General features: G+C 60.1%; 1 protein-coding gene across 4 annotated transcripts in view; it reads left to right on the top strand.

Annotated features, from left to right (window-relative positions):
- The first annotated feature begins 13,319 nt into the window (after positions 1–13,319).
- The window catches only part of LOC135315406 (contactin-4-like), a 73,137-nt gene continuing 63,329 nt past the window's right edge, over positions 13,320–23,127 (top strand). The window contains exons 1-7 of one of the 4 annotated variants that reach the window (XR_010374873.1): positions 13,320–13,806; positions 14,571–14,900; positions 15,023–15,292; positions 15,487–15,546; positions 16,591–16,642; positions 17,352–17,457; positions 17,763–18,043. Coding sequence is in view for 2 of the 4 variants with exons in the window: in XM_064463488.1 (XP_064319558.1) it covers positions 13,719–13,806; positions 14,571–14,900; positions 15,023–15,292; positions 15,487–15,546; positions 16,591–16,642; positions 17,767–17,773 (807 nt within the window). In the remaining 2 variants the exon portion in view is untranslated. Of the gene's footprint in view, positions 13,807–14,570; positions 14,901–15,022; positions 15,293–15,486; positions 15,547–16,590; positions 16,643–17,351; positions 17,458–17,762; positions 19,606–23,127 lie in introns of those variants that run through there. The other 3 variants (XR_010374872.1, XM_064463488.1, XM_064463489.1) reach the window with 3 other exon arrangements.

Here is a 23,127-nt window from a genome sequence, read left to right as displayed (position 1 = left end):
GAGTCCACCAGCACTGGCCTCCCTGCGTGCCACGGGGGTCTCCAGCTCATGCTGCTTCCCCTCGGCACGAGCTGGGAACCAAAGCCCTGCCAGGCTGGGCTTTGATCCTCAAGGGGCTTAGAACTGTGATGTTTAAGCAACAATATTGGCTCAGGATTTGGCCCTTAAGCCTGGACTTTCTGGGCTGGGTCTTGCAGAGCATGTGTCATCTAAGGCCCCCCCCACCTGGGGAACAGGGAGAGCTGGTGGGAAGGGGCGCCTCACCAGCACTCGCTTCTCCAGCGCTCTCACACAAAGACTGGCATTATTTTTCTTCTTTAAAAAAAAAAAAAAAGGAACTTGTCCTGTTTCACATCCTGCCTGCCAGGAACGGCACTGTCTCCTCCACCGAATCCTCTTGCCTCCCTGAGGCTTCGTGCAGACCAGTTTCCTGCAGGGAGCCCCAGTGGACACAGGGGACGAAGGCGAAGGCAGCTACTCACGGGTACCGCTTAATTAAAAGGGAAAGAGCAGGTCCGGTTTCTCTTTTTAATGATTGGTGGGGCTGGGGGGAAGCAGCAGCTCTCCCTAATTGCCCTGGGCTCGGGTCGGGGACAGGAATTGTCCTTCCCCTTAGCGGCAATAGCAGGAGCTTGATGAAAAAACCTCTCAAGCATCTTTCCAGTCCGATGTTTCTGCTTATGCGTTCGTGTCCCCGTTATGGCCGGTGTCGTTGCCCACGCGGCGCTGCCAGGGTCTTTGCCCGCTGGTGGAGCGAGGCAGAGCCCACCCTCCCGCAGCTCAGGAGGATGGTGAGGCAGCGGGAGGCTGTTCAGGGCTCCCTCCCCAGGAGATGGAGGAGATGGCCCTTGTTGGAGGCCGCTCGGGGATGAGAGCGGGTCCCCTGCCCACCCCCAAATACGGCCATTGCTTGGGGTGCCGGGAGCTGAGTGGGTGGCCCATGGGTGTCCCTGCCCTGTGCTGGTGGCCATTCCTGGCAGCGGGTGTTGTCTCTGCAGCGGCTCGCCCCCATCACGCAGGTGCTGCACCCTGGCACGGGGCTGCTGAGCACCCAGAGAGGGGAGCCGGAGGTCGAAGGTGGCTTTTGCGCAGGAAGAGTTGTGCGGAAAGAGCCAGCAGCGATGTGGGGGTGCCGGAGCCCCCTGCCCAGCCCCTCGCCCTGCCCAGCCCCTCGCCCCACGTTTCTCCTAGAGCAGGCGCTTGTTTCGGGCGTGAGGGCTGGCTGCCCTCGCCCCTGGGCAGGGCTCCGGGCAGGGTCAGTATCGGCTCCCTCCTCGCTCCTCAGCTGATGTTGGTGCACGTGTCCTTCCTCCCGACCCTTGCTCTCTGGACCCGCCGCTGCAGCCTGGCTGGGTTGGCATCACACGTACCCCAGGAGCAGTTCTGAGCGGGTCTCCTCCACGAGCCTCCCTCCACCCGTGCTTGCTGTGCCACGGGGCGAGCGTGGGGACGCTTAATCTCAGCACGGTGGTATCCTCAAGCCTGGTTTTATCCTTAGGCATGCACATAATGGGCAGTAGTCCCTGCAGCACCGGCCAGGCATGTTGGGCTCCTGCAGGCTGCTGCTCTGCCCAGCACGCAGAGGAGCCGCGTGACCAGCTATCGTGACCTCCCAAACATGGGAAAGTGGGTAACTACTCACCTTATCTGCTTTTATTGCTTTTGTAAAATACTTTGCCAAGCCTTGAATAATGCAACCTCCATACAGATGTCTTCAGATCACTGATCTAATCGCTCGCTGCACGAGGGTCTCCAGTGGACTGTGATGTGCGAAGGGAGAGGATGGGGGGGATTGTGTGTGTGGAGGAGGCTGGCGGTTTCCTCGGCACCTTCTGGGGAGCCAAAAGGTTCTTCCTCTCAGTATTTTGCAGAAAGGCAGCGCCGATGCTGTCTGGGGCCTGAGGTTCCCCACCTCGTGGGGACCTGCACCAGAGCCTGGCCAGAGCAGAGCTGTGGGAGCGGGGCGAAGGAGGTGGGGCCAGATGCGGACCACAGACGTGGAGGCGGATGCTGAAGGGCTGAGGACTGATTTATTACCAGCTGTCCCAGCCAAAGCCTTTCAGCTTGGGCTGCTCGTTGGTCTTAGTGGCCACCCTCATCTCTCCCAACTTTGCTGTCCTCCCCTCTTTCTGCAGGGAAAATGCTGCTGAACTCCTGGTGACTTGTCTTGCAGCGACCTGGGTGGGGAAAACGCTGCCCCTTCCACCCCCCAGGCTGTGTCAGTCAGGATGCTCCTGAGACAAGGGGATCTTCCAGCCAAAAGCATCTGCCAAGTCCCCGAGCGGTTTCTCCCCGGCTCTCTGCCAGCCCGATGCATGACCCGGTGCCCAGAGCCCGTGGAGGCAGGCGCTGCTCTGCTCAGCACCGGTGCGGGCATCATTCCTGCCCTGGCAAGTCGCTGTTGCTCCAGGCGAGGTGCCTTCTTTGGAGTCGGGGAAGGGCACCGAGCTAGGGGAGAGATGGCTTTTAATTTCTAAACAGTTCAGTGAAAAATGAGCCCTCCTGGTTGTTGTTCTCATTTAAAAAGGCTCAGGGCCTTCAGAGCCAGGTGGAGGGGGAAGAGCTGGAAAAGGTGCATCTGTGGGACAAACTACTTGCAGACCTTGCCCTGGTCTCAGGCAGCAATTCTGCCTGCTTCTGGTGTTGAAGGTCTGCAGGCACTGGGGGCTTGCAGGGGTCCCCCCATGCAAAGGGCAGTGTTTGCCTGTCAGAGCAGCCAGCCAGGCAGGGTGGAGAGAGGGCAGACATGGCCAAGCTCCGGCTTTTGGTGGCGGTGAGCTTGAAGAGCCAGATGCATTTACAATTTGGGGCATGGATGGACGTGCAGAAGCAACCTGGGTACTGCTCGTCCGTGCGCTGCAATCCTGGGCCACACGCTGCTCCGTCGGATGGGGCCAGGGCACGTGTGGGCTCTGCTGATGAGCAGAGGGAAGCCTGGAGCTACAAGAACTTGGTAGCTTGGGGCTGTTCTCCGTGCCTCGGAGGTAGGAGGTTTGCAGCGCAGACAAGCCTGTGAGCGAGGGCAGGACCAGCACTGGAACTGTGCAAAGAGAATTGGGTGGGAGCCAGATTTAAAAAAAAGCCTCCTGATACTGGCTGAGGAGTTGTTTTTCACTTTTAATGTTTCCTGGTCTGTGCACTAGGAGAGCCGGGTCAGCTGAGCCTGGAAATTTGTTTCCTCAGCACTCAGTGGTGCAGAGCAAGTGCAGGAGAGCGGGAGAAGGTGTTTTGCTGGGGTCTTGCCAGTATCGTCAGCGAGGCACCGGGGTGGGTGGGGGGAACCAGGCGGCGAGCCCCTGCATGGAGATGCGAGATGTGTGCCTGGGGTTTTCCATCCCTTGGATTCGCTTCAGCTTTGCTTCAGGCAGCATGGTGGAATGTGCAATCTAGTCATGTTATTTTCCCATGGTTTATGGGGGTGATGTGCGTGCAGGAACTGTTGGGTTAGCCTGGACCGGACCCCTCTTGGGCTGTGTTAGCGACAGGGCATTCGTCCCTGGTTCGCATCCTCTGGAGCAGAACTCCAGTGCTAGGTCTCGGCTTCCTGAGGCTGTTCCTTTAAGGCAAACCACAGCCTGGCGTCTTTGCTCAAGCAGCCGATGATTTCTAACATGTGTTGGCTACATGATCTTCAGTCAGGAAACAGCACCCCCCCGGGATGTGAAATCATTGCGTGCAGCTCAGGACAGCCTTCGCTAACCGCCCTGGTATGCTCTCTGAAACATTTGTCTTTCGATTAGAACTGATCGATGCCCGTGCTGAGATTGTTTGGGGGGAAAAACTTCTTCCGCATCACACCGCACTTCCAAGGCTCAGCTGGAAGGTCAGTGCTTCCAGCCGAGGCACCGGGTGAGCTCACCTTCCTGACCAGGTCTGCCCCGACCACGTGGAGAACCCGCTGGGACCTCAGTGCCGGCTCAGTTCTGCCCTCGCCGCGGGGAGCAGCCTCCCCTGGGGAGGCAGGGACCGGCTCGCCTCCTTTGGCCTCCTCTTCCATGGCCCAGCAAAGCCGGGGAGGTTCACCCCATCTGTGGGGCAGCGCAACATTGCACCTTGTAGCTGTGGCAGGAGCCTGGGAAACAGGAGGCTGCAAGGATGTGCCCTGGCCCCCTGCCCTTCTGCGCCTCAGTTTCCCCCCGTCCAGCATAGGTTCTCAGCGGGCCTTGCTTCCCGCCTGGTTTCCCAAGTGCTTGAGATCACTGGCAGGATGATGTCCAGCCTGGACGATGCCCAGGGCCCCTGGACAACGTTCATCCCGGAGACCGCCGCAAATGCTCTGCTGCAGCAAAGTGCCCTGACTGAGCCTGTTTGGCTTTGGAAGCGGATGAGGGATGCTATGAGAAAAGACTTAAATAGCAGGAGGGCTCCCGGAGAAATTATTATGTAGAAAGGCGGGAGAAGGGAGGGCCAGCTCGCCCCCTCTGAGGGTGGTACCACATTCCCTGGGTGATGCTCTAACCCGTGGGTGGAGGCCTGGGAGCTGGTGCCTGCACACGGTGGATCTGGCCACTGACACGGGGCTGTGGGGTACGTTTGGCTGTGAAGTGGGTCAAGCTTTCCAGCGGTTGTGTGCTGGGACCTCTCCTCACCCACCTGTGCGGTGCTTTGGGTATCCAGCTGCAGTGGCAGCACGGGGCCCTCATCGCCATCAGCCAGCACCTCTGGGAGAGATGCTGGTGCAGGGTCCTGGGGAAAAGAAGAGCCTTTGCGAAACTGAACTGGAGACGGGTCTGTGGGGACCGGGATGGAGACGTGGGATGGAGCAGGGCAGGCAACCTTCCTCTTGGCTGGGGCAGCTCTACAAGGCCACTGCAGAGGGGACGCTCCTGGGAGGTGTGGTGCTCAGGTGGCCTGGTGCAGCACAGCTGAGTACTGACCTTCCTGGGGGGATTTTCCAGCCGGGGCCGTGCCAGCTCATCGGTGCCTCTCTCTGCCTGTGGAAACCAAAGCGTGGCACTGGGATCAGTCTGGGAACGAGAAGGGTGTTGGGAGGCCCAGAGGGCAAAGGGATAGATGCCAAGAGCAAAATGCCCAGTGTTGGGATGCTGGTCCCAGCTCCTGCAGCCAGTTTTGAGCTTTTCAAGAGTCAGTGTTACCCCTTGCCACACATTTCGGAGCAGAAGGTCACCATCCCTGCATCAGGCATGGGCAGAACACCCCTGGAGATGGCCGTGGCAGCCCTGCTGCTGCCTGGAGCAAAAAGGGACGATTAAAGCCGTGTCTTTTATGTCCTCCCCTACCCAGAACAGCGGTGACTTTACAGCACGTTTAACTTGTGGTGAAATGTGGAGGGACCCATCTGCCATGGGGCGGTCTGCTGGGAGGTCCACTTGGTGCTCCAAAGAGCCAGCAAGAGGCTGGGCTGCTGCAGAGGGTCCCACCAGGGCTGGGAAAGAGGGGTCTGCTGGGTCTGAGTGGGGAGAGGGGTGGGAGGAGGACACATCTGGTTTTGCCCTCTGGCCACGGGCAGGCTGGGGACACACAGCCCCTGGGCAGGCTGCGGGCCGGGGGGGCCGGGGGGATGTTGCAGAGATGCCAGGCTGGGTGAGAGACTGATGTGGTGGCCACTTTTGGATGAAATAAAGCCTCAATTCAGAATGGGAAGAACTGAAGTATTTCAGCGCAGGGCTCGTGGTGCCCCTTCGCGGTCGCCGGTGGGACCTCGAGGTGAGGAGCGTGGGAGCACACGGTGCTGGGCGATCCCGCTGTGGGATCCCCCCGGCAGCACGGCTTGGGGGCAAGGGTGTGCCAGCGGGACCAGGACCGGGTGACCCAAGCAGACGTGACTCAGCACCCAGACAGCGTGACTCAGCACTCCAGAAATGCTGCCTGACAACGCCTGAGTGCTGGTGCCGCAGTAACTGGGCACCCAGTTTCTCCCTAGGATTGGCAAAAGTTTGCAGGGTGGGAGGGATCGGTGTCTTTTGAGAGATGCACAGAGAAGCTCTTCTTTCCCAGCTGCATCCAAAATATCCCTCCAGAAAGGGAGCCCCAGTTATGGGGCGAGAAGGATGATGCAATCCTGGCTCAGGGGTGGTCCTGGAGGGTCTGCAAGCGTGAGCACCCCACAGCTCCGGGGGTCTGGCAGTTTGGGTCAGGCCGTGCCGATGCTCCCAGGAAGACTTGTGGAGGACTTGTTTTAGGCTTTATGAGCAGTCTTACCTGTCTCACCCCTTCTGCCCTTCCTCCCACACAACCCAAGCACATGGTCGGGCTCAGTTCCTTGCCTCAGTTTCCCCCCAGCACTGTGCCATATACCGCATCCTCGCCGCCACGCTGTCGTGCCATGTGGCAGTGTACAAACCACAGTCCCAGCCCTCCATGTAAACGGAGACTTTGCTTTTCAGCCTTGTCCTTTCCCCTAAAGTCACCTGGGTCAGCCCCAACCTGCCCAGTTTGGGCCAGTCCCTTGGCCAGACCCGTGCAGAGCCCTTCAGCCCGAGCGCCAAGAGGTCCGGAGACCCTGCCCTCCCTCACGCAGGCACAGGCACACTGATGCAGACGGGCGCAGGGTGCTCTCGCTCTGCGAGGTGCCGAGACCCTCTGCTTTGTTCCGGGGAATCTGGAGAACTGTGCGAGCCATGCCGAGGCTGGGGAGGGGGGACGACGGACAGGTTTCAGCAAAGCTGTGGTTGGAACTGACTCAGAGCTTCCCACCGCAGGTTTCCGTCTGGCTCAGGGCTTTCTCATGCCTTCCTCCCTCCCCCTCCCCAGAACTATCCAGCTCCTTGTGAGGATGCTGACATACATTTACTACCCGCAGCGCTGCGAGAGGCCCCTTCCCCTTGTCGAGGCAGCTCACGGGGGGGAGCATGTGCTCACTGCCTGCCTATATCTTAGTAGAAACACTCTTTCTGGGTGAACCTTGCTCATTCTGGCTTGACGTACCCCTGGCTTTGGCTGCGCAGCGCTGAGGGGCAGCAGGCTTCGGCCCCTCCGCCTGCTCTCAGCCTGCAGCAGAGCTAAAGCAGCCTTTGGGCTGCCCCGCTGCGTGCTGGCTGTGGGGATGCAAGGGGAGGGGGCTGCATCCTTCCCCCCCACACCCCCCCAGCCCCCGTCTGCCCATCAGGTCACTCCCTGCCTGCGGCTGGGGCCGGGGTTTGCTTGTCCCCTTTATCACAGGGAAGGGAGACCTCCCCTGCATCAGGCCAGCTGCTCCAGCCCCACACTTTGCTGGGCGCAGGGCTGAGGCTGGAGGCCCTGGCGGTCACCCCGGACAGGACAGGATGGCTTGGATGGGCACAAGATGGCCCTCGCTGAGCAGAAGCTCCCACTCCCAGAAGCTCTGATGGAGCTGGTGTGTGTGGCCTCCTGTGAACCAGCAGGATCTGGGCTGGTTCAGCTCAGCTTCTCCTCTCACATGGCACAGCTCAACCCCACGGTCCGTCATTGCATCCCGAAGGAAGATGCCTCCATCCTAGGGCTGCTCCTGCCATCCCTCAGCTGTTAAGCTGGGACACGGCGCTTGGCTGCTCCTGGGCTTCAGAGGGTAAAAGGGAGCTCCGGGTTGGTTTGACTCATCGCCTGGGTTTTGCAACCTCCTGGCAAAGCAAAGCGCTAACAAAAAAAAACAAAAAAAAAAGAAAAGAAAAAAAGAAGAGGAAAATGGACAGCCAGAGCCCAGGCGAGCTGGGGTCCGGGTGCGTCAGCCGCCTGCGTGGGCCAGCCGTGCCTCCTGCCCCTGGCCTCCGCAGCCCACTTTTCCTAGTCCTCCTTCAAGGCGGCTGTCTCTGCTCTTGCTCTCACAGTGGGAACGCCCAGCAGAAGGCATTAGGGGTAGCCCCTCTGTGTCCTGCCACCCCCCCCCATGGCATCCCTTGCACAGGATTACATCCATGCACATCTCTGCGTGAAAGGAGGGTCTCGTGGTGCAGGGAAGGATGGGTATGAAGGCGCCAGTTCGGGGCTCCGCGTCCATGGTGTTAGCGCAACGTGGTGGCAAGCCGTGTGCTAGGAGGGGGTACACGGGTGGTGACCAAAATGCCCTCAGCCCCTTTTCTTTCAGAGGTTCAGGCCTGGGAAAGGCTGTTTCTGGGATGCTCAGTGGGCAGCCAGGCTTCTATGGAGCGGGAAAAGGAGACAGAGATCCCGGCTGCCTTCACCCTCCTGCCGCCTTGGGGGTCTGGGCTGGGCCGGGCTACGCTAAACCTTTTTCTCAAGAACTTGCTTGTTTTTAGGTTCCAAGCTTCAGGATCTCCGCAGCCAGACCTCCCAGGAGTCGTGCACGGAGCAGCTTTGTCCTCTCCGCCTGTTCAGAGCTGCGGGCTGGCTGGAGGCGCGCGGAGCCCTGCACGCCGGGATGCGCCCGCAGCGGTGCCTGGTAGGGCTCCCTGGCAGGCACAAGGCAGCCCCGTGACGCCGGCTTCCCTCCAGCCTACCTTCCTTTGCTCCCTGCCACTGCCTTCGTGAGGCAAATTGACTCCCCAAGGGGTGAAAAGGAACTTAGGTGGAAGGTGCTGGGAGCTGCTTGACCCGTCCAGGAAACGCTGCCATCATCTTGGCCTTCCAGGCAGCTTTGTACTGCTTTGCCCAGGCAGCTTCTCCCCTGGCCCTCCAGGTCCTCTGTCCTGCTCTGCATCCTGGATGCTCCATCCCACCTCCCCAGGCTGGGAGCCTCCCTGCAGAGCTCAGGCTTAGCAGGGCAGTGCCGGCCGGCTGCTGCCAGCTCGGCGAGGGCTCGGGGAAAGGGTAGAGCTGCGTTCTGCGGCAGCCTTTGCCTTTGATGCATAGAGTCCGCTGCTGCTGCCCGTGTGAGCCCCCCGCACCCCGTGCCCTGGGTCTGCTGCTGGAAAGCACCGGGGACATTTTCTTCATGGTCCTTGGCAGCCCAGGTATGGCTAGAGATGCCTCCTCCTGGCTCAAGCACTGGGGTGAAGGATGTAATGCTGGGAGAAAAGGGGTACCCCGGGGGTGCAGGGGAGGCAGCAGTGGCTGGACAGCCCCCACGGCGTGATGCCCCAGGCAGAGGGGAAGCTGCGCCAGGGCCTGGACAGGAGCATGGCAGAGGGTCTCAGTTACCTTGGCATTTCTTCTTCCTCTCCCGTCAGGGCCTGGCCAGGGTCTCGTGGGACATCCAGTCTTAGGCTGAGGCTTTGAGCAGGGACGTGCGCCTGTGTTGGCTCTGCCCCGCTCGTCGCTGGCTCTGGTCATCACCTGCATCCGTCTGGCCAAGGGCATGCCGGCCGTCCTCACAGCCCTTCCTGACCCGCAGGCTGGTGGCGGGACCTGGAGGTAGCTGGGGTGAGAGCCAAGGGGTAGCGAGGGAGGGACAGCAGGGGCAGGGAGGCTCTGGGGGAGCCGCGCTGCGCCCTGCTTTGCTGGCGGGAGTTGGTTAGCTTGGCAGCGGAGGGATGGATGAAGGGGGAAGACTGGGTCCGGCCCCACAAAGCCACAAGCACCCCCAGGAGGGATGTAGAGCCCTAACGCTGCCGACGCAGCCGCACGCTGCGTAACAGCACAAGGTGGGACTGCACCCTCCCGAGACACGCGTGCCCTGGGCAGGAGCATCCCCAGGCTCGGGCGGGGGGTGAAGGGCCAGTTCTTCCCTGCAGCACCTTCTCTGTGTTGGGCTCCCTCATCCCAACTCTTCGCTTGCCTCCTCCGACAACTGGTCTTCTCGCTCCCTCTAGTGGGATGGTGTCGGGCCTGTGCACACACACGCGTGTCCACGCTTCTCCTCTTGCGTCTCGGTGTCTTCCTGGAGATCTTCCTCTGGCCAGGCTGGGTCGGGTCCCTGGTCTGGCCACCCCCCTCCTCCCTGCAGCCCTGTCCCCCCCACTGTTCCAAGTATGCAGTCTGGCACCTATGGAGGGAGCGGAGCATCCTCCAAGAGACAACCCAAAAGCCTTGGGTTTATCGGAGGGTGGCTTGTGACATGGTGGCTCAGTCCCTGCCCTTGAGGTTTTGTGCACCCACAGCTGCCAAAGGCTGTGAATTCATGGCCTGGGCAGATCCAAGCTCCCTGTTTCCAGCTGGAGCATCCCCCAGCACTGCCGCAGCCCAGCTCACCCGCCCCTTGGGAACACCTTATTGCGGCTACTTTCACCCCAAGTCAGAAGTCCCGGCACAGCATTTCCCCTCCGAGGAGGTGCAGGTCGCAAAGCCACTCTCCTCCCAGGTGTAGGGACGCTGGTTAACCCCTCGTGGGACAAGCAGCTCGCAGAGCGGACCCTGATAACGCACCACCCTGTGCATGGAGGCTGCGTCTGTTCCCTGGGGCGGCCGCATCGTGACATCTTGGGAAGCACCTGCACCGCAGCCCTGATCCCCCACGAGGTGATCTCCGGCCTTGGCCCGCCTCGCTGGCCGGGCAGTCGTGGTGGTGACCACCCGGGCAGCCCCGCTGCCCTCCCACCACCGTTCTCTGCAGCAACCACCTCAGCGTGGGACTGCGGGGAGGCAGAGCCAGAAACCCGAGCGGGTTCTGACGATGCGAAGGCCAACGCAAGGGGCTTTGGGCTAAGCGGGTCTGGAAACGGGGATAGAAAGCAGCCTGCTCCCTGCCTGCACCATTGATAGGCGTTATCCCCTGGGATGTCTCTTGGCAGAAGCAAGCTGGTGAGATGAATCCTACCTCCATCCCTGAGGAAAAGAGAGGTGGAAAAGGTGTCGGTGTTCTTTGCACTGAGCCTGTTTGCGTGGCAACGAGGACCATCGAGCTATGACAGGGCACGTCTCCCGGCTCTCTCCGCGCATCTCCGCTGGCTCCCATCAGGACCTGTTCAACCCTGGGCACGGCCCTTCTGATATCAAACATAAAAGATGCAAATCCCCAACCACAGCTTAAACTGGCCTCCGAACCCGAGCGCCAGGAGTTTCCTCAGTGCATTTAATGCGCGCAGAAGCCTTGCAGAGCGGCACTGGAGGATGTTGGATCAACATCTGCAGCGCAGTGATGGGGCAGGGGCTCTCCTGGCTTTCTCCAGACAGCTGCTGCCGTGGTTTAATGGCAGCTAACCCTGAAGACCCCAAGCTAACAGAGGACACGGGCCAGGAAAACAGCTCCTCCAGCAGGGACCCAAAGTGGCTTTACACCGCGGCTTTCACTGGGAGCAGGATCAAGGCCAAAGGCAGTTGTACTGCGTTGCGCGTGGTTTTGCAGCTGCTGGCAAGGGTTTGCTGTCCCAGCGGGGATGGCGAGCCCCTTCTTTGTCTACGGGAAGATCTGAGGTCTCCCTTAACCCACGTGCTTGCTGGACTTGACTGAAACCGTCTCTTGGCCCAGACCAAAGCCCTGTGAAATGAGGCAACTGACCCAAAACAGCACGGTCGATTTTGTTGTGTTTTCCTCGACATGCTTTCCCTGCCCTCATCTACTCGGGAGAGGTGGCAGCTCCGGGGATGAAATCACGGGTGCCACAGCCATTCCTCTTACGGTACCAACTGCTGTCATCACATCATTGCTGGAGATTTCTACCCTTTGGGTTTCATTTTTTAGGCAAATTCTAACTGCGGTCTACAAGGGTAAAGAAGCCAGAGGCCTGTCTGTTCTTCTACACACCTCTGACTGCTACATATGTATGTATATATATGTATATATACACACACACTTTTTCAGGCGAAGCTTGCAGCATTGCTATACTCACAGGGTTTAACAGTGTCCTTCTAGCGGTCTCAGCACACCAACCACTATCTGTGTTTCACCAGCCACAGGTTCTCCGGGCTGGGCTTGTTCACAGAACATATTTGCTTCTCCCCAGGGTCACTGGTTTGGCACGGAGAGCAGCGGTACGAAAGCACAGCTGGCAAGCAAAGCTGCCCAGACGCTGTCGCGGGGGTCCTGCCCTCACCATCCCGCAAAGGACCCATGGGGCCAGGGAGTATAGCGACGCCGTGGCCCCAGCACCCTTTTGGACCTGGGATTTGGGGTTTCTGACCGCAGCTAAGGGCTGTCAGAAGAGCAAGGCACGGCCACCTACACCTGGGTGTAACCTGGGTGTACCCCAGGCTCCCCAGCCTCTGCCAGCACCCACGGTTTCTGCAGCAATTATTTTCAGCCGTTTGTTCCTACTCCGGCTGCGCGTTAGCCGGCGCTCGCGCCGCGCGCGTTGGCCCGTGCAATTCGCCAGGCGCAGCAGCTTGCGGGGAGCCCCGCTGCGCAGCGGGCTGATGCACGGCTGCCCGGAGCAGCAGCTTTGCGCAGCCCAGGCGTGCCCGTGCCGCTTGTGGCAGCAGGTCCTCGCAACCCTTCAGTGCGGCGCGTGCGCGCACATTCCGTTTGTGCGGCAGCTTTGTGCGTGTCCAGTTAGAGCAGCATTTGGGGGGGGGACGGGACGTTGGGAGGCCCCCCCAGCTCCAGCCCGCCCATCCCACCCTGAAGGTGTCAGGAAGGGACCGAGGGGACCCAGCTGTGGCGGGTGTTGAGCTCATTCTGTTTCTGAAGCTGCTTGGGGCCGGGAATAGATGCCGCGGTGGTGTCTGAACCTGCCTTTAACAGGAAGCTCTCCTGCATGTGGGTTTCTCAAACCAGTTTGGCTTGGATTAGGTTTTTTTATATATAAATATCTGCAGGGTAGGTTTCGTCAGACATCAGGCCACGCAAAGCACCGCGTAAGGTTTTGCTGCAGCAAAACAGCTCTGTTCGTGCACCCTTCGCCGCCCTCCTAAGCTGCTACGGCGATGGAAACAGTGCGGGGAAGGGGAAGTAAAAAACCCCACCCGCCTTGTACTTTAACTGATAAACCTGTGGGAGCAGCGGGAACCTCTGCGGCCTCCCCTGGGCAGGCAGAGCCGTTTCTCAGCTACAGCCCCGTCCTCTCGCGCAGCCCTGCCTGCAGCTGCTCCGGGAAATTATTAAAAACCCGTTCTTTGCTGCTGCATGGGCTCCTCGCCTGCCCTCCGCGTCCTGCAGAGGACCCACGGGGCCAGGGACCACCGCGTCGCCGTGCCCCAGCTCCCTTGTGGGCCTGGCTTTGGGGCTTCTGCACCGTGGCAAGTGGAGCGGGACCGCGAGGGGCGGCCGGAGGCGCTGCTGTGGCTTGGTCGGTGCATGTTGGGTTTGGGCGCCCTAGGAAGGAGAGGGGAGGGGAGAGGAGAGAGAGGGGAGGAAGAGGAGGGGAAGAGGGAGAGGGAAGGAAGAGGGAGAGGGAAGGGAGAGGGAGAGGGAAGGGAGAGGGAGAGGGAAGGGAGAGGGAAGGGAGAGGGAGAGAGAAGGAAGAGGGAGAGGGAAGGGAGAGGGAGAGGGAAGGGAGAGGGAGAGGGAAGGGAGAGGGAGAGGGAAGGGAGAGGGAGAGGGAAGGGAGAGGGAGAGGGAAGGGAGAGGGAAGGGAGAGGGAGAGAGAAGGAAGAGAAGAGGAAGAGGAGGAGGACGAAAGGAGAGGAGAGGAAGAGGAGGAGGACAAAAGGAGAGGAGAGGAAGAGGAGGAGGAAAAGGAGGAGGAAGAGGAGCAGGGGAAGAAGAGGAGAGACAGCCCAGCGGCCCGCCTTTCCACCCCCTCCCATCCCCCTCCAGCCCCTCTCATCCCCCTCCAGCCCCTCCTAGCCCCGCAGTCCCTCCCAGCCCTTCCCAGCACCCCCCAGCCCCTTCCCGCCCCACCACGCCCTTCCCAACCCCCCAGCCCCTCCCAGTCCCCCCAGTCCCCTCGCCGGGGGGGGGAGGCGGGGCTGCAGGAGGAGCCCCGCTGTCCCGCCCCCCCCCGGCCCTTCCCGCCGTCCCGGGGCGGCTCCCGGCAGCGGAGGGTCCCGCTGGCTGCGGCGGAGCTGCCGCCGCTCCGGGCCCGATGCTGCCCCCCCCACCCCTCCTCCTCCTCCTCCTCCTCCTCCTCCTCCTCCTCCCCGGCAGCCCGGCGGCCGGCCCGGCGGTCACCGGTGAGTCGCCGCGCCGGGGGGGCGGGGGGGGGTGTCGCGGTGCCCCGGCGCCGATCGCGCGTGGGGGCCGGTCACGCGCCGGGGTGGGGGTGGGGGTGGGGGTGGGGTGGGGTGGGGGTGGGGGTGGGGGTGGGGTGGCGGGGGGCCGGAGCACCGCCCGTTTTGGGGGCGTTTGGGTGACTTGCGGGGGGGGTGCGAGCTGCGGCGGCAGCTGGAAAACTTTCCTTCTATAAAGAGCAAAGGCAAGTCCCGGACTTGGGCGCTCCTTAAGCCCGACTTTTCCCCGGCCAAAAGCTTCCCAAGGAAGATCGGGACAGGGCTCGCCGGCTTTCCTGTGCCTTGAGCGCGGTTCCTTGGCAGCGATCCGACGGGAAAGCGCCTGTGCGCGGAGGGGGCTCCTGCAGCCCAGTCACCCCTGGGCTTGTGCCCCGGCAGAGCCGGGGGGGGGGCGGGAAAGGTCCCCCTGAGCCGGAGCTGGGAGCGCTGGGCTCTCGCAGCCGTCCCCAGCTGCTGGAGCTGTGCGGACACACGGTGGGCCGCTACCGCCAGCAGCTGTGTTTTTCAGGTGAGAGATACGAAGGGAACTCGTTGGCAGCCGTCGGGACCTTCTGCCTTTCCATGTCGCTGCTTAAAGCCAGAAATAATTAAGCCCGAGCTTGGCTGTTGGCAGAGCGGCTGAGCCAGGGAGGGTTTCTGCGGCCACCTCCCAGGTGGGTGAAGTTGAGGCTCTTTAGCTGCAGAGCAATATCTGATTTCTTTTTCAGCCCGCACGCTTTCTCCGTGCTACTCTGCTGACCTCAGGCCGGCTTCGGAGAGGCTTGTCTCGGCCGTGGGCTGCACTGTGCTTTTGACAATACCGCCGCTGAATGCCACCGAAGCTGTCTTCTGGGAATACAAAGCCGGCCTGCAGGAAGGAGTCATCGTCAATTATGCTTTCGACAGACCCGCCAACACGTCTCGCCCCTACAAGGATCGCACGAGGTTCAACGAAACGGACTTCTCGCTGCAGATCGTGCTGCAGCGGGGAGACGACCGGCTCTACCGGTTCAGGTCCGAGTCGGAGGCCACGGGCTGGTTCCAGCTGCGCGTTGTCGGTGAGTGTTGAGATGGCGAAGCCTCTGCCAGAGGGCTTGAATCGCTGCGGAGGAGGGTGCTCCGGGTCTGGCGTCTGGGCAGGCGTGGGTTTGAATGCTGACAGTCGCTCTGTCTCTCCCAGAACCGCTGTCGGAGCCAGAAATCGTGGGCAACTCATCGGTGAAGGCAGGAGGCAACACCAAACTGGTTTGCAATGTCCAGGAAGGGAAGGCAGACTTGTACTGGTGGAAGAAGAACGGGGAGCTGCTGCTGGGAAGCGACCACATCCAGTTCGTTGACAATGCCACCCTGTGCATCGTTAAAGCCTCGATGAACGACAGCGGCTACTACGCTTGCGTGGTCCGCAACGAAGTCAGCCAGAACGAAACCTCCTTCCTGCTCCACGTCCAGAGTAAGTGGGGTTTCTTCCTGATGCCCAGGGAAAGAAAGAGGGGAAATAGCCCCAAAAAACCATATCCTCTCGCCTGGTGGCTCCATGCCCCTGCGCCGAGCGTAACTGCCCGGCGGCAGGTTTTTGCTTGGAGGGTGTGAGTAGGGGGTTAAATTCAGTCTGGCCGCAGAGATTGTGGATCCTCTCCTTCGCAGACGCTGCGAACGTGGTGTTGCCCGTGATCCTGGCGTGTGTTATGATCGGCTTGCTCGCAGGTGAGTGCTGGGGCCGACTCTACCCTGGCTTTTTGGCCGGCTGCTGCATCGCTGGTGGGTGCTTCGGCAAGTGCCGCCTGCGAGACGGGATGGGGTGAGAGGGTCTGTGCTGGCGGACGTGCACGTCCTTGCTGGGACCCGGGTGTCCCGTGGGCAGGGGCTGCGGCTTTGTCACTGCTGTCATTTCACGCAGGGTGTCCCCAATCCGAGGAGGTGGTTTTGTCCTCCGTTGCCTTCCCTTTCCTCCCTGCTCCCAGGCGTGGGAGGGAGGGATGTCATGAAAACGCCACCTGCGTGTCCAGAACAGCCACGAGATTATACTTTACTTTCCTTGTGTCGGTCAACCCCCGCCAAGTCCCACGGGCACGGGGGGGTGTCACACATCCCTTCTAGGGTGAGAGCACTGAGCTCCCCCAGCGCAGTCTGCGGCAGTTTTCTGCCCACAGAAGGGAAATGTGCTTCCTTACCCAGCACTCTTGCTTTTCCTCCTTTTTTGGAGCTGGAGAGCATTTTTTCCGGCCGATCCCCAGTCCCTGGCAAAGTGGGGAATTTAATTCTCAGATTGCCAACTGGAAACTTGGAGGGGGGGAAAAAAGGAAGAAACGCCCAAGTCTGGACCTGAGAATAGGATCTGGCAGTGGAAAATGGAAGTAGGAGGTTCTCCCTAGGTGATTTATATGTATGTTTTGCTATTGCACAAAGTTTTCAGGTATTTCCTGTGAAAAGCCTCCAGGCGCTGGGTAGGTGCTGGAGGAGCTCATCGGCGTGTTCCTGCTCCCGTCATCCCCGTGACGCTCCCCTTGTGCCTGCTCACACCTGGCCAGAGGTGGTGGCCGGCTCCGCTCCCCGGCCGTCGGCTGGGTGGGGGGCGATCGGTGCCCGTGGGGTGGGGCGTGGCCAGGGGTGGTTTCCTCCAGACCCCCAACACCAGCACCGCCTCAGGGAGCGCCGACGGGTGCTCCCGGCTCGAGGTTTCCCTGCCGAGCGTTGCCTGAGCACCATCTCTAGGGCGTCTAATGGAGGTGACGGCTGGTTTGTCCCCAGGTGTCTTCGTCTGGTGCAGGAGAAGGGACCGCCAGTATCACGATGGCTGTAGGTAAGATGCCTTCATCCCGTCCCTTGGGGGTGGCCCTGCTCCTCCAGCCACAGCTACAAGCCAAAATTTGGCTGGAACTGAGTAAGCTGGACAAGCGGGAGGGCTCGGGGTCCTTTGCCAGCCTCTCCTGGCAGATGTAAGGGGCAGCTGAGGGGTTGCTCTCCCCGCTCCAGGGGGTCAGAGGATATGCTGCCCCCCCATTTAGTCCCCGCTGGGATTTGATCTGGGAATACCCTCAGTTCCCCCCCCCAACAGACCGATAGTGCTGGTTATCTCCGGCAAAGCAGGCGCTGGGCAGCCTGGGCAGCGCAGCTCACCGGCAGCGGGGAGCCTCCCAGTTCCTCCTGGCCCATCGTCCACTTGCTCCATCCCCCGTTCTCCCTCTGCACTGGCTTTTTAATTCCCGTTACACATTTTCTGAAGTCAGGTGTGCTGGGGTAGTAAGTGGCAGTCCTGCCCCAATTCTTCCCATTGCAAAAGCAGTCAAAAACTCACGCTATGTTTTTTGTGAGAGCAGAATCTTGCCCGGAGGGGAAATGCTCAGCTTCTCCAAAGCACGTCTGTGGCTCAGATGGGGCCAAACTCTGGTTTCCAGTAATGCTTTCCAGATTGGCATAAATCAAGCTGCAGCAGCCTCCGGGGCGGAGGATGTGCGGACCCACTCTGAAAAGTGCTCCTTAATGGCTGGGTTTTTTTGAATTCTCCAAAGGGCTTGAGAGGTTTCTGGGAAGCGAGTGATTCTCAAAATCTTCTCGGAGCTTGCTCACTCTATGTGACCACAAAAAGCTCAGGCTGTTAACTGAAGCTTCCTGGAGGTGAGGACAACGACACGATTCCCTAAGGGTAGGAAACCCCATCCCACATTGTGGCCGGTCAAAAATAAGAGAGGTCTCAGTTGTCTTGTGCAGCCAGGCCCCAGAAAACCCCTCCGAGAGATAAGTTGGCTGAGGTAGCTCCTGAAATTTGGAGTCGAGCACAAGCCCAGACCTTCTCAGCGCTGCCACCGCCAGCACGCGACGCCTGCAGCTGCCTGAGGCCTCGGAGGGGGTCTGAGTGAGGGGCACGTGGAGGATCCACACCCAGGAGGTGGCTGGGACGGAGCCCTCTCTTCTCCTTGCAGGTAGAGCGTGAGCGGCTGTGCCCTTGCTGCCTTCCCCTGATGGTGGTGGTGGGTGCTGCGTGGGGAGCCGCCGGCCGTCTGATGCTGTCCCGACCCCTTCTGGGCTCACCTCTGAACCGCTCAAGCTGCTGAACCCCACAGAAGTTTGTAAAACACTGGCTTGGACTATTTCCGTGTTGTCCTGCCCTTCCCCAGAGCCCCTTGTGCATCCCTGGGGGAGAGGTGGGCCCATGGCTGGAGACCCGGCTGCTGCTGTGCTCCAGCCCGGCTACATCTCCCGGGTAGGTGCTTGCACACGGGCTGGAAGGAGCCACCGTCCCCGCCGGACAAACACACGGTCCTGGGGCTGCTGGCGAGTGCCGCGGTGCCAGGGCTTGAGCCCCTCGCCGTGGCCGCCTGGTGCGCTGCTGTGCCTGGCATTGCCAGGGCGGCTCGGGCTGAGGCCGTGGGCATTCTGCTCGGTTTGGCCCTCGGAGCGAGGCAAAAAGGGCAGGATTTTGCTGTCCTGTGCGCTGGGGAGTCCAGGAGATGAGTGGAGCCAGCGGAGGGCGGCAGGGATGGAGGAGCAGCGAAGCAGTTTTGTTTTAGAAAGCAAACCCCAAAGAAATCCCTGTGGCCGGCTGCGTTAGAGCCGTGTCGCAGCCCGGTGTGGGAGGCGTAGGGATGCTCCCGAGCCCACCTCCTCTGTCTTCCAGCCTCAGGCTCCAGTGGCACCTGGGGACATCCCTTCCTCTTCCAAGCACTAGCCGCCTGGGTCGTACGTGTGCCGCTGCAAGCTTGTCCTTTCCTTTTGCCGCTGCTGCGGTGGTGGTAGATTTGATCTGGTTCGATAAGGCCAGGGCAGCCCTGCTTCCAGCCCCTGTCACTGTTGCCTCCCTTGCCCGTGCTGCTTCTGCAAAGCTCTTCTGGGTTTTGCTTGTGAAGGGGTCTTTATTAGTTCTTGTAGTTGAATTACTTAGCCTGGAGGCTCAACTGGCATCTTCACCCTGGAGAAAACTGGATGCTCTCCCAGGAATGCTGGACCTCCCACCGTGCCTTGCTCAAGGTCAGGCCGGGGCGTTTGCACCCATCTTTCGTTCTGATGGGGACAACCCCAGGTCCAGCACCCTGTCTGAGCCGGTCCCCAGCACCTCTGCAGGGGGCAGGCGTTTTGGGTGCCCTGGTCTAGCCACTGGATGGTCACTCCTGCCCCAGAGCAGCTGGTGGCTTGGGGACCTCTCCTTGCCCCGAGCAAAGGGAGAGCGTGCTTGGGTCTTGCCTGGAGACCTGATTCTGCAGCAAAGGGCTCTCCTGGCCAGGGGAGCAGCGGGTTTCCCTCTCCTGGGGGTTACCCCTTCCCTGTGGAGAACAGAAGCGCACCTGGGAGAGGCTCAAATTGTATCCCGCGGCGGCAGCAGTCGCTAAGCTGTCCTACGCCACTTTCCGGGGCAAACAGGAAAATTATGAGAGAAACTGGCTCGTGGCTTGACCATCTTGGACGCTGCCTGCTCTGCCCCTGCTCTGGCTGACGGTGCAGCGAAGCTCTGTCCCTGGGTGATAGCCGGGATATAAAGGGGCTGGCAGCAGAGGTCCATCTCTCAGCCTGGGATTTCATGTTGCAGTTAAAGCGTTAAAGGGAGCAGAGCAGTTTGGGTGGAGCAAACTAGATTTCAACCTCAGTTTTAAGCTGCGATGCAGGTTGTCAAGTTCCCTGTTGCACTTGCAGGAATAAGACGAATGCAGCCACAGGTTTTACAAGAAACACTTTCCTCAACTTTTTGGAGAGTCGTCTGTAAATCATTCTGGAGCTGCTCTGTGTTTTTTAATGTCTGTTGCTACTATTAAAAGTGTGTGTGTTATCCCAGCTGATACTCTCGTGACCTTCAGGGGTGGGAAATAACCCCTCGGGGGTACCCAACGCCTGCGGTAGCGGAGGGACGTGCTCCCCGCTGCCGGACCCTGCGTGGGCTTCAGGCTTCGCTGGCGGGTTGCAGCTGGTGGCAGACCTTGGAGATGCTGGGTTTAGCCCTGCTGTGCAGCCCTGCGGGAAGAGCTGCCGCGCTCGGGGAGGACATTTGCTACCGCTGTGGGACTCCTGCATCCCCATCCCCTCCCTCGCCCCGGCAGCCCGGCTTCTCTGGCGGCGGCCGCAGCTTGGGGAACTGAGCTGGGGTTAAAACCAAGCCGAGAGCCTTGCTCCAAAGCTGGGTGAGGATATTTTTAACCTGTATCAGTTCCCTGAGTCATCGGGACCTGGCAAGCAGCCGCCCTGGCACGGTCCGTAGTCCCAGCAGTAGCTGGACTTGTAAGAAGATGCCAACCGAGTGAGACGGGGTCTGAGGTGCCTCTGGGGTTCACCCTGTGGGTGCTTTTCAGGGGAGGTTTTAGCTTCGAGGTTAATCTGGTGGCCTTTGTGTGTGGGTTCATGCATAGTAGCTGTGTCTGTGATTAGAAAAGCCTCCTCTAGGCTGTAGGAAATACCTCTGTGCATTGTAACAGCTAAATGTAGTGGGGAAAATAGCCTTTGGGAAAGATAGAAAGGATATGCAGAGTTTAAATGTGCCCTGAGTAAATAGGTCCCTGCATTCGTATACCGGAGCGTGAGATGCGCGGGGACGTACCCGTAGAAGGGATGTTGCCAGCATCCACCTCCTCTGCGTCCTCGTGCCCGTGCCTTCGTGTCCTTCCCTCGTGTGTCTCTTCCCCCTCCCTGGGAAGCCTTGGCGGCGTAACGCACCGCACACCTAACTAGCGAAGCTGCCAGCAAAAGACTGTGAAATTCAAACATTTTCCTGTAGCAGTGTAGAGAAAATCTGAGCAAGCCCTTGTCCCAGGCAGCAGAAGCATTTTGGCACGCTCAAGTTTGCCAAGCAAACAAATTACTACTGGTAAAGCAAGTATATATTTCAAGTTACTCCCAGAAAAGCAAGTATTTCAAAGTACTCCCTAATTACCACTACAAAAGCAGCAAGTATCTACGTACCTACATATCTGCATCTTCATATTAAAGTATGTGTATCTATTATTAATTTATCCTATGAATACCTATATATATAGGTATTATTTGAAATGTTATGAGTTGCGTGCTCATCACAGCGCTCCCAGGAGTGAGGCCAGTCGGTGATGGACAAAGGCTCCCTGCAGGGATGACCCATTAGTCGGGCAGGCATCCCCTGGTGGGGGTCCCATCTCCTGTAGCGCAATTTTTGCAGGCAGAGGCTCCGTTTTGGGTAGAAAGCGAGTAGTTTTAATTCCATAGCGACATGAGGGGGCGTAGGACACCAGTGCTTGGAGCAGATGTTCCTATTTCACGCGGAGCAGCCCATAGATGATGTTGTTTTCTATTTTACCCAGACCAATCTTTGCTTTTTGGGGCTGTTTCTCTATTCCTCCAGCTGAAGCAGCCACTACCTGTCGCTGATTCCTACCTTCCCAGACTGTTTCTCACCTTTTTTGACTGATTTCCCCCTTTCTGGATGATAAGTTTGTTGTTGTCGTTTCTTGTTTTTGTGGTTATCGAGGCTGTCTGGGGCTGTTTCAGGTTCTCGGGTACCCAGCTACACTTCAGATGCCAGCTGTGCTCCCAGGGCTGCTGCTGGTGCCCAGGCTGGCAGCGCCCAGGCTTGCAGACATCTGCTCTCAGAATTTCAGCAGGCGTTTTCTGTCAGTATTTTTCTCGTTATAACCTTGATGGCTGCTCCCATCAGCTGCTCCCACCAGTCCCCACCCAGCACTGGCACCGAGTCCTTGCTGCACATCCCACACAGGATGCAGGGTGAGATGACACAGATAGTTAAGAACAGCTTTAATAGGAGGCTGGGGCAGACGGCGGTGGTCAGGGCTTGGTCAGGCAGGCACTGCTTACACACAACCGGCCCCTTTTACCCTCCCTCTCGACCCCTTCCCCCAGCTGTTCCTTAATACGTTTTGCACAGTGCCACATCCGCCCTCAAATAACCCGAATCCTCATCTTCCTCCTGTTTCCCCCCCTTACCAGTTGCAAACTCCAGGTTTGTCCTCTCCAAAGCTCTGCCTGTCAGATCTTGGTGGCCCATCAGTCAGTGGGTTTTTGGTCTTTGGCATCATCTCCCTTCGCGCCAGCGTACCTGGGCTGCATCGCCGTGTGCTTTTGTTTATCCCGTCCCCCTTTGCGCCGGCAAGGTCCTTGATCAGGGAACTGAAATGAGCTGGGACAGGATGGCTGCAGCTCTGGCCCCCTCCCCAGCGCCTGGAGCTCGCTGAGAGCCGTTTCACGGGGTTTGTAGCTCGGTGTAAGAAATCCGTTATATTCCAGCTAATGGCTGGAGCTCGCTGGGCTTGCCGTGTCCCTCGCCCTGGTCCCCGCCGCGGGGGTACAGTGACACGCAGGCTCCCAGCCCAGTGCTGGCTGGCTGGAAGGATGTTTTCCTCCTTACTACAGGGCAGCAGCCCCTGCTGCCAGCGTTGCTCTGGGGCGCAGCCCTTCCCTGGCCCCCGAGCAAGCCAAGACCCCAGTGGATACCCCAGAGGTACAATCAGCCTGCCCAGCCTTCGCTGCCCCGTGCCTGGCCCTGCCGTCACCCCTCCTCCCCATCCTCCTCCTCTGTGTGCTTTGGGCTCAGTGGGGGCAAAAACTGGGGAAGTCTCAGGTCTGCACCCCGGGGCTGATCCACGGCATCCCAAACTGCTCCCCGTTTGCTGCCTGCAGTTGCACTCTAACAGGCAAGCGCTGCTGGATGCATGTCCCTGCCCCGGGCTTTCCGTCCCTGTCCGAGCCACACCGGCGGAGTGCCAGCCTCCGGCTCTGCCACAGCCCTGCCCGGCTGCGCTGCTGGTGGGAAGGGGTCCCCTGCACCCCAAATCCAGCCGGGGAGAGGGCGGGTCCTCCTCCAGTGAGGAGGGGCACCCAGAGTGCAGCCTGGTGTGCGTATGCGGGGACGAGGGGTGTCCCGATGCAGCCAACAGGGTAAGTGAACGTGGGAAGAGCCCGCTGCTACCCACAGCATCCCTGCCGGCACGGCTTGGTGGGGTGGGGGGTTCGGCAGGGCCACGGGCGCTCCCCAGCTCAGGCAGGGGAGGCAGGGCTTGAAGTACGGAGGTCGAGGGAGGTGGTGGTGTCGGGGGGGAAGCCCCCCCCAGCCAGGGCGCAGCACCCAGCACCCTCCTGTGGCTTCACAGCCTGGACGGTTCCTGGCTGCACCAGGGGAGACCTTGATGCCCATCCCAGCCTCGCAGCGCTCGGCAGCCAGCAAGAAGCAGGTCCAACACAGGGTGAGAAGCCGGCTTCTTCCCAAAACAGCATTCCCCACTCATCGATGCAAAGCAGCGCCCGGTTGGGGAGCCGAGGGCAGAGGCAGCTGTGGGAAGAGCAGCAAAGCCCTAAACTCAGACCTGGGCAGTGAAACCT

This window comes from Phalacrocorax carbo, chromosome 11 (assembly GCF_963921805.1).
Source record: "Phalacrocorax carbo chromosome 11, bPhaCar2.1, whole genome shotgun sequence".
Taxonomy (NCBI): Eukaryota; Metazoa; Chordata; class Aves; order Suliformes; family Phalacrocoracidae; genus Phalacrocorax; species Phalacrocorax carbo.
Note: the sequence above shows the minus strand (reverse complement) of the source record. Positions and strands in the feature narration are given on the sequence as shown.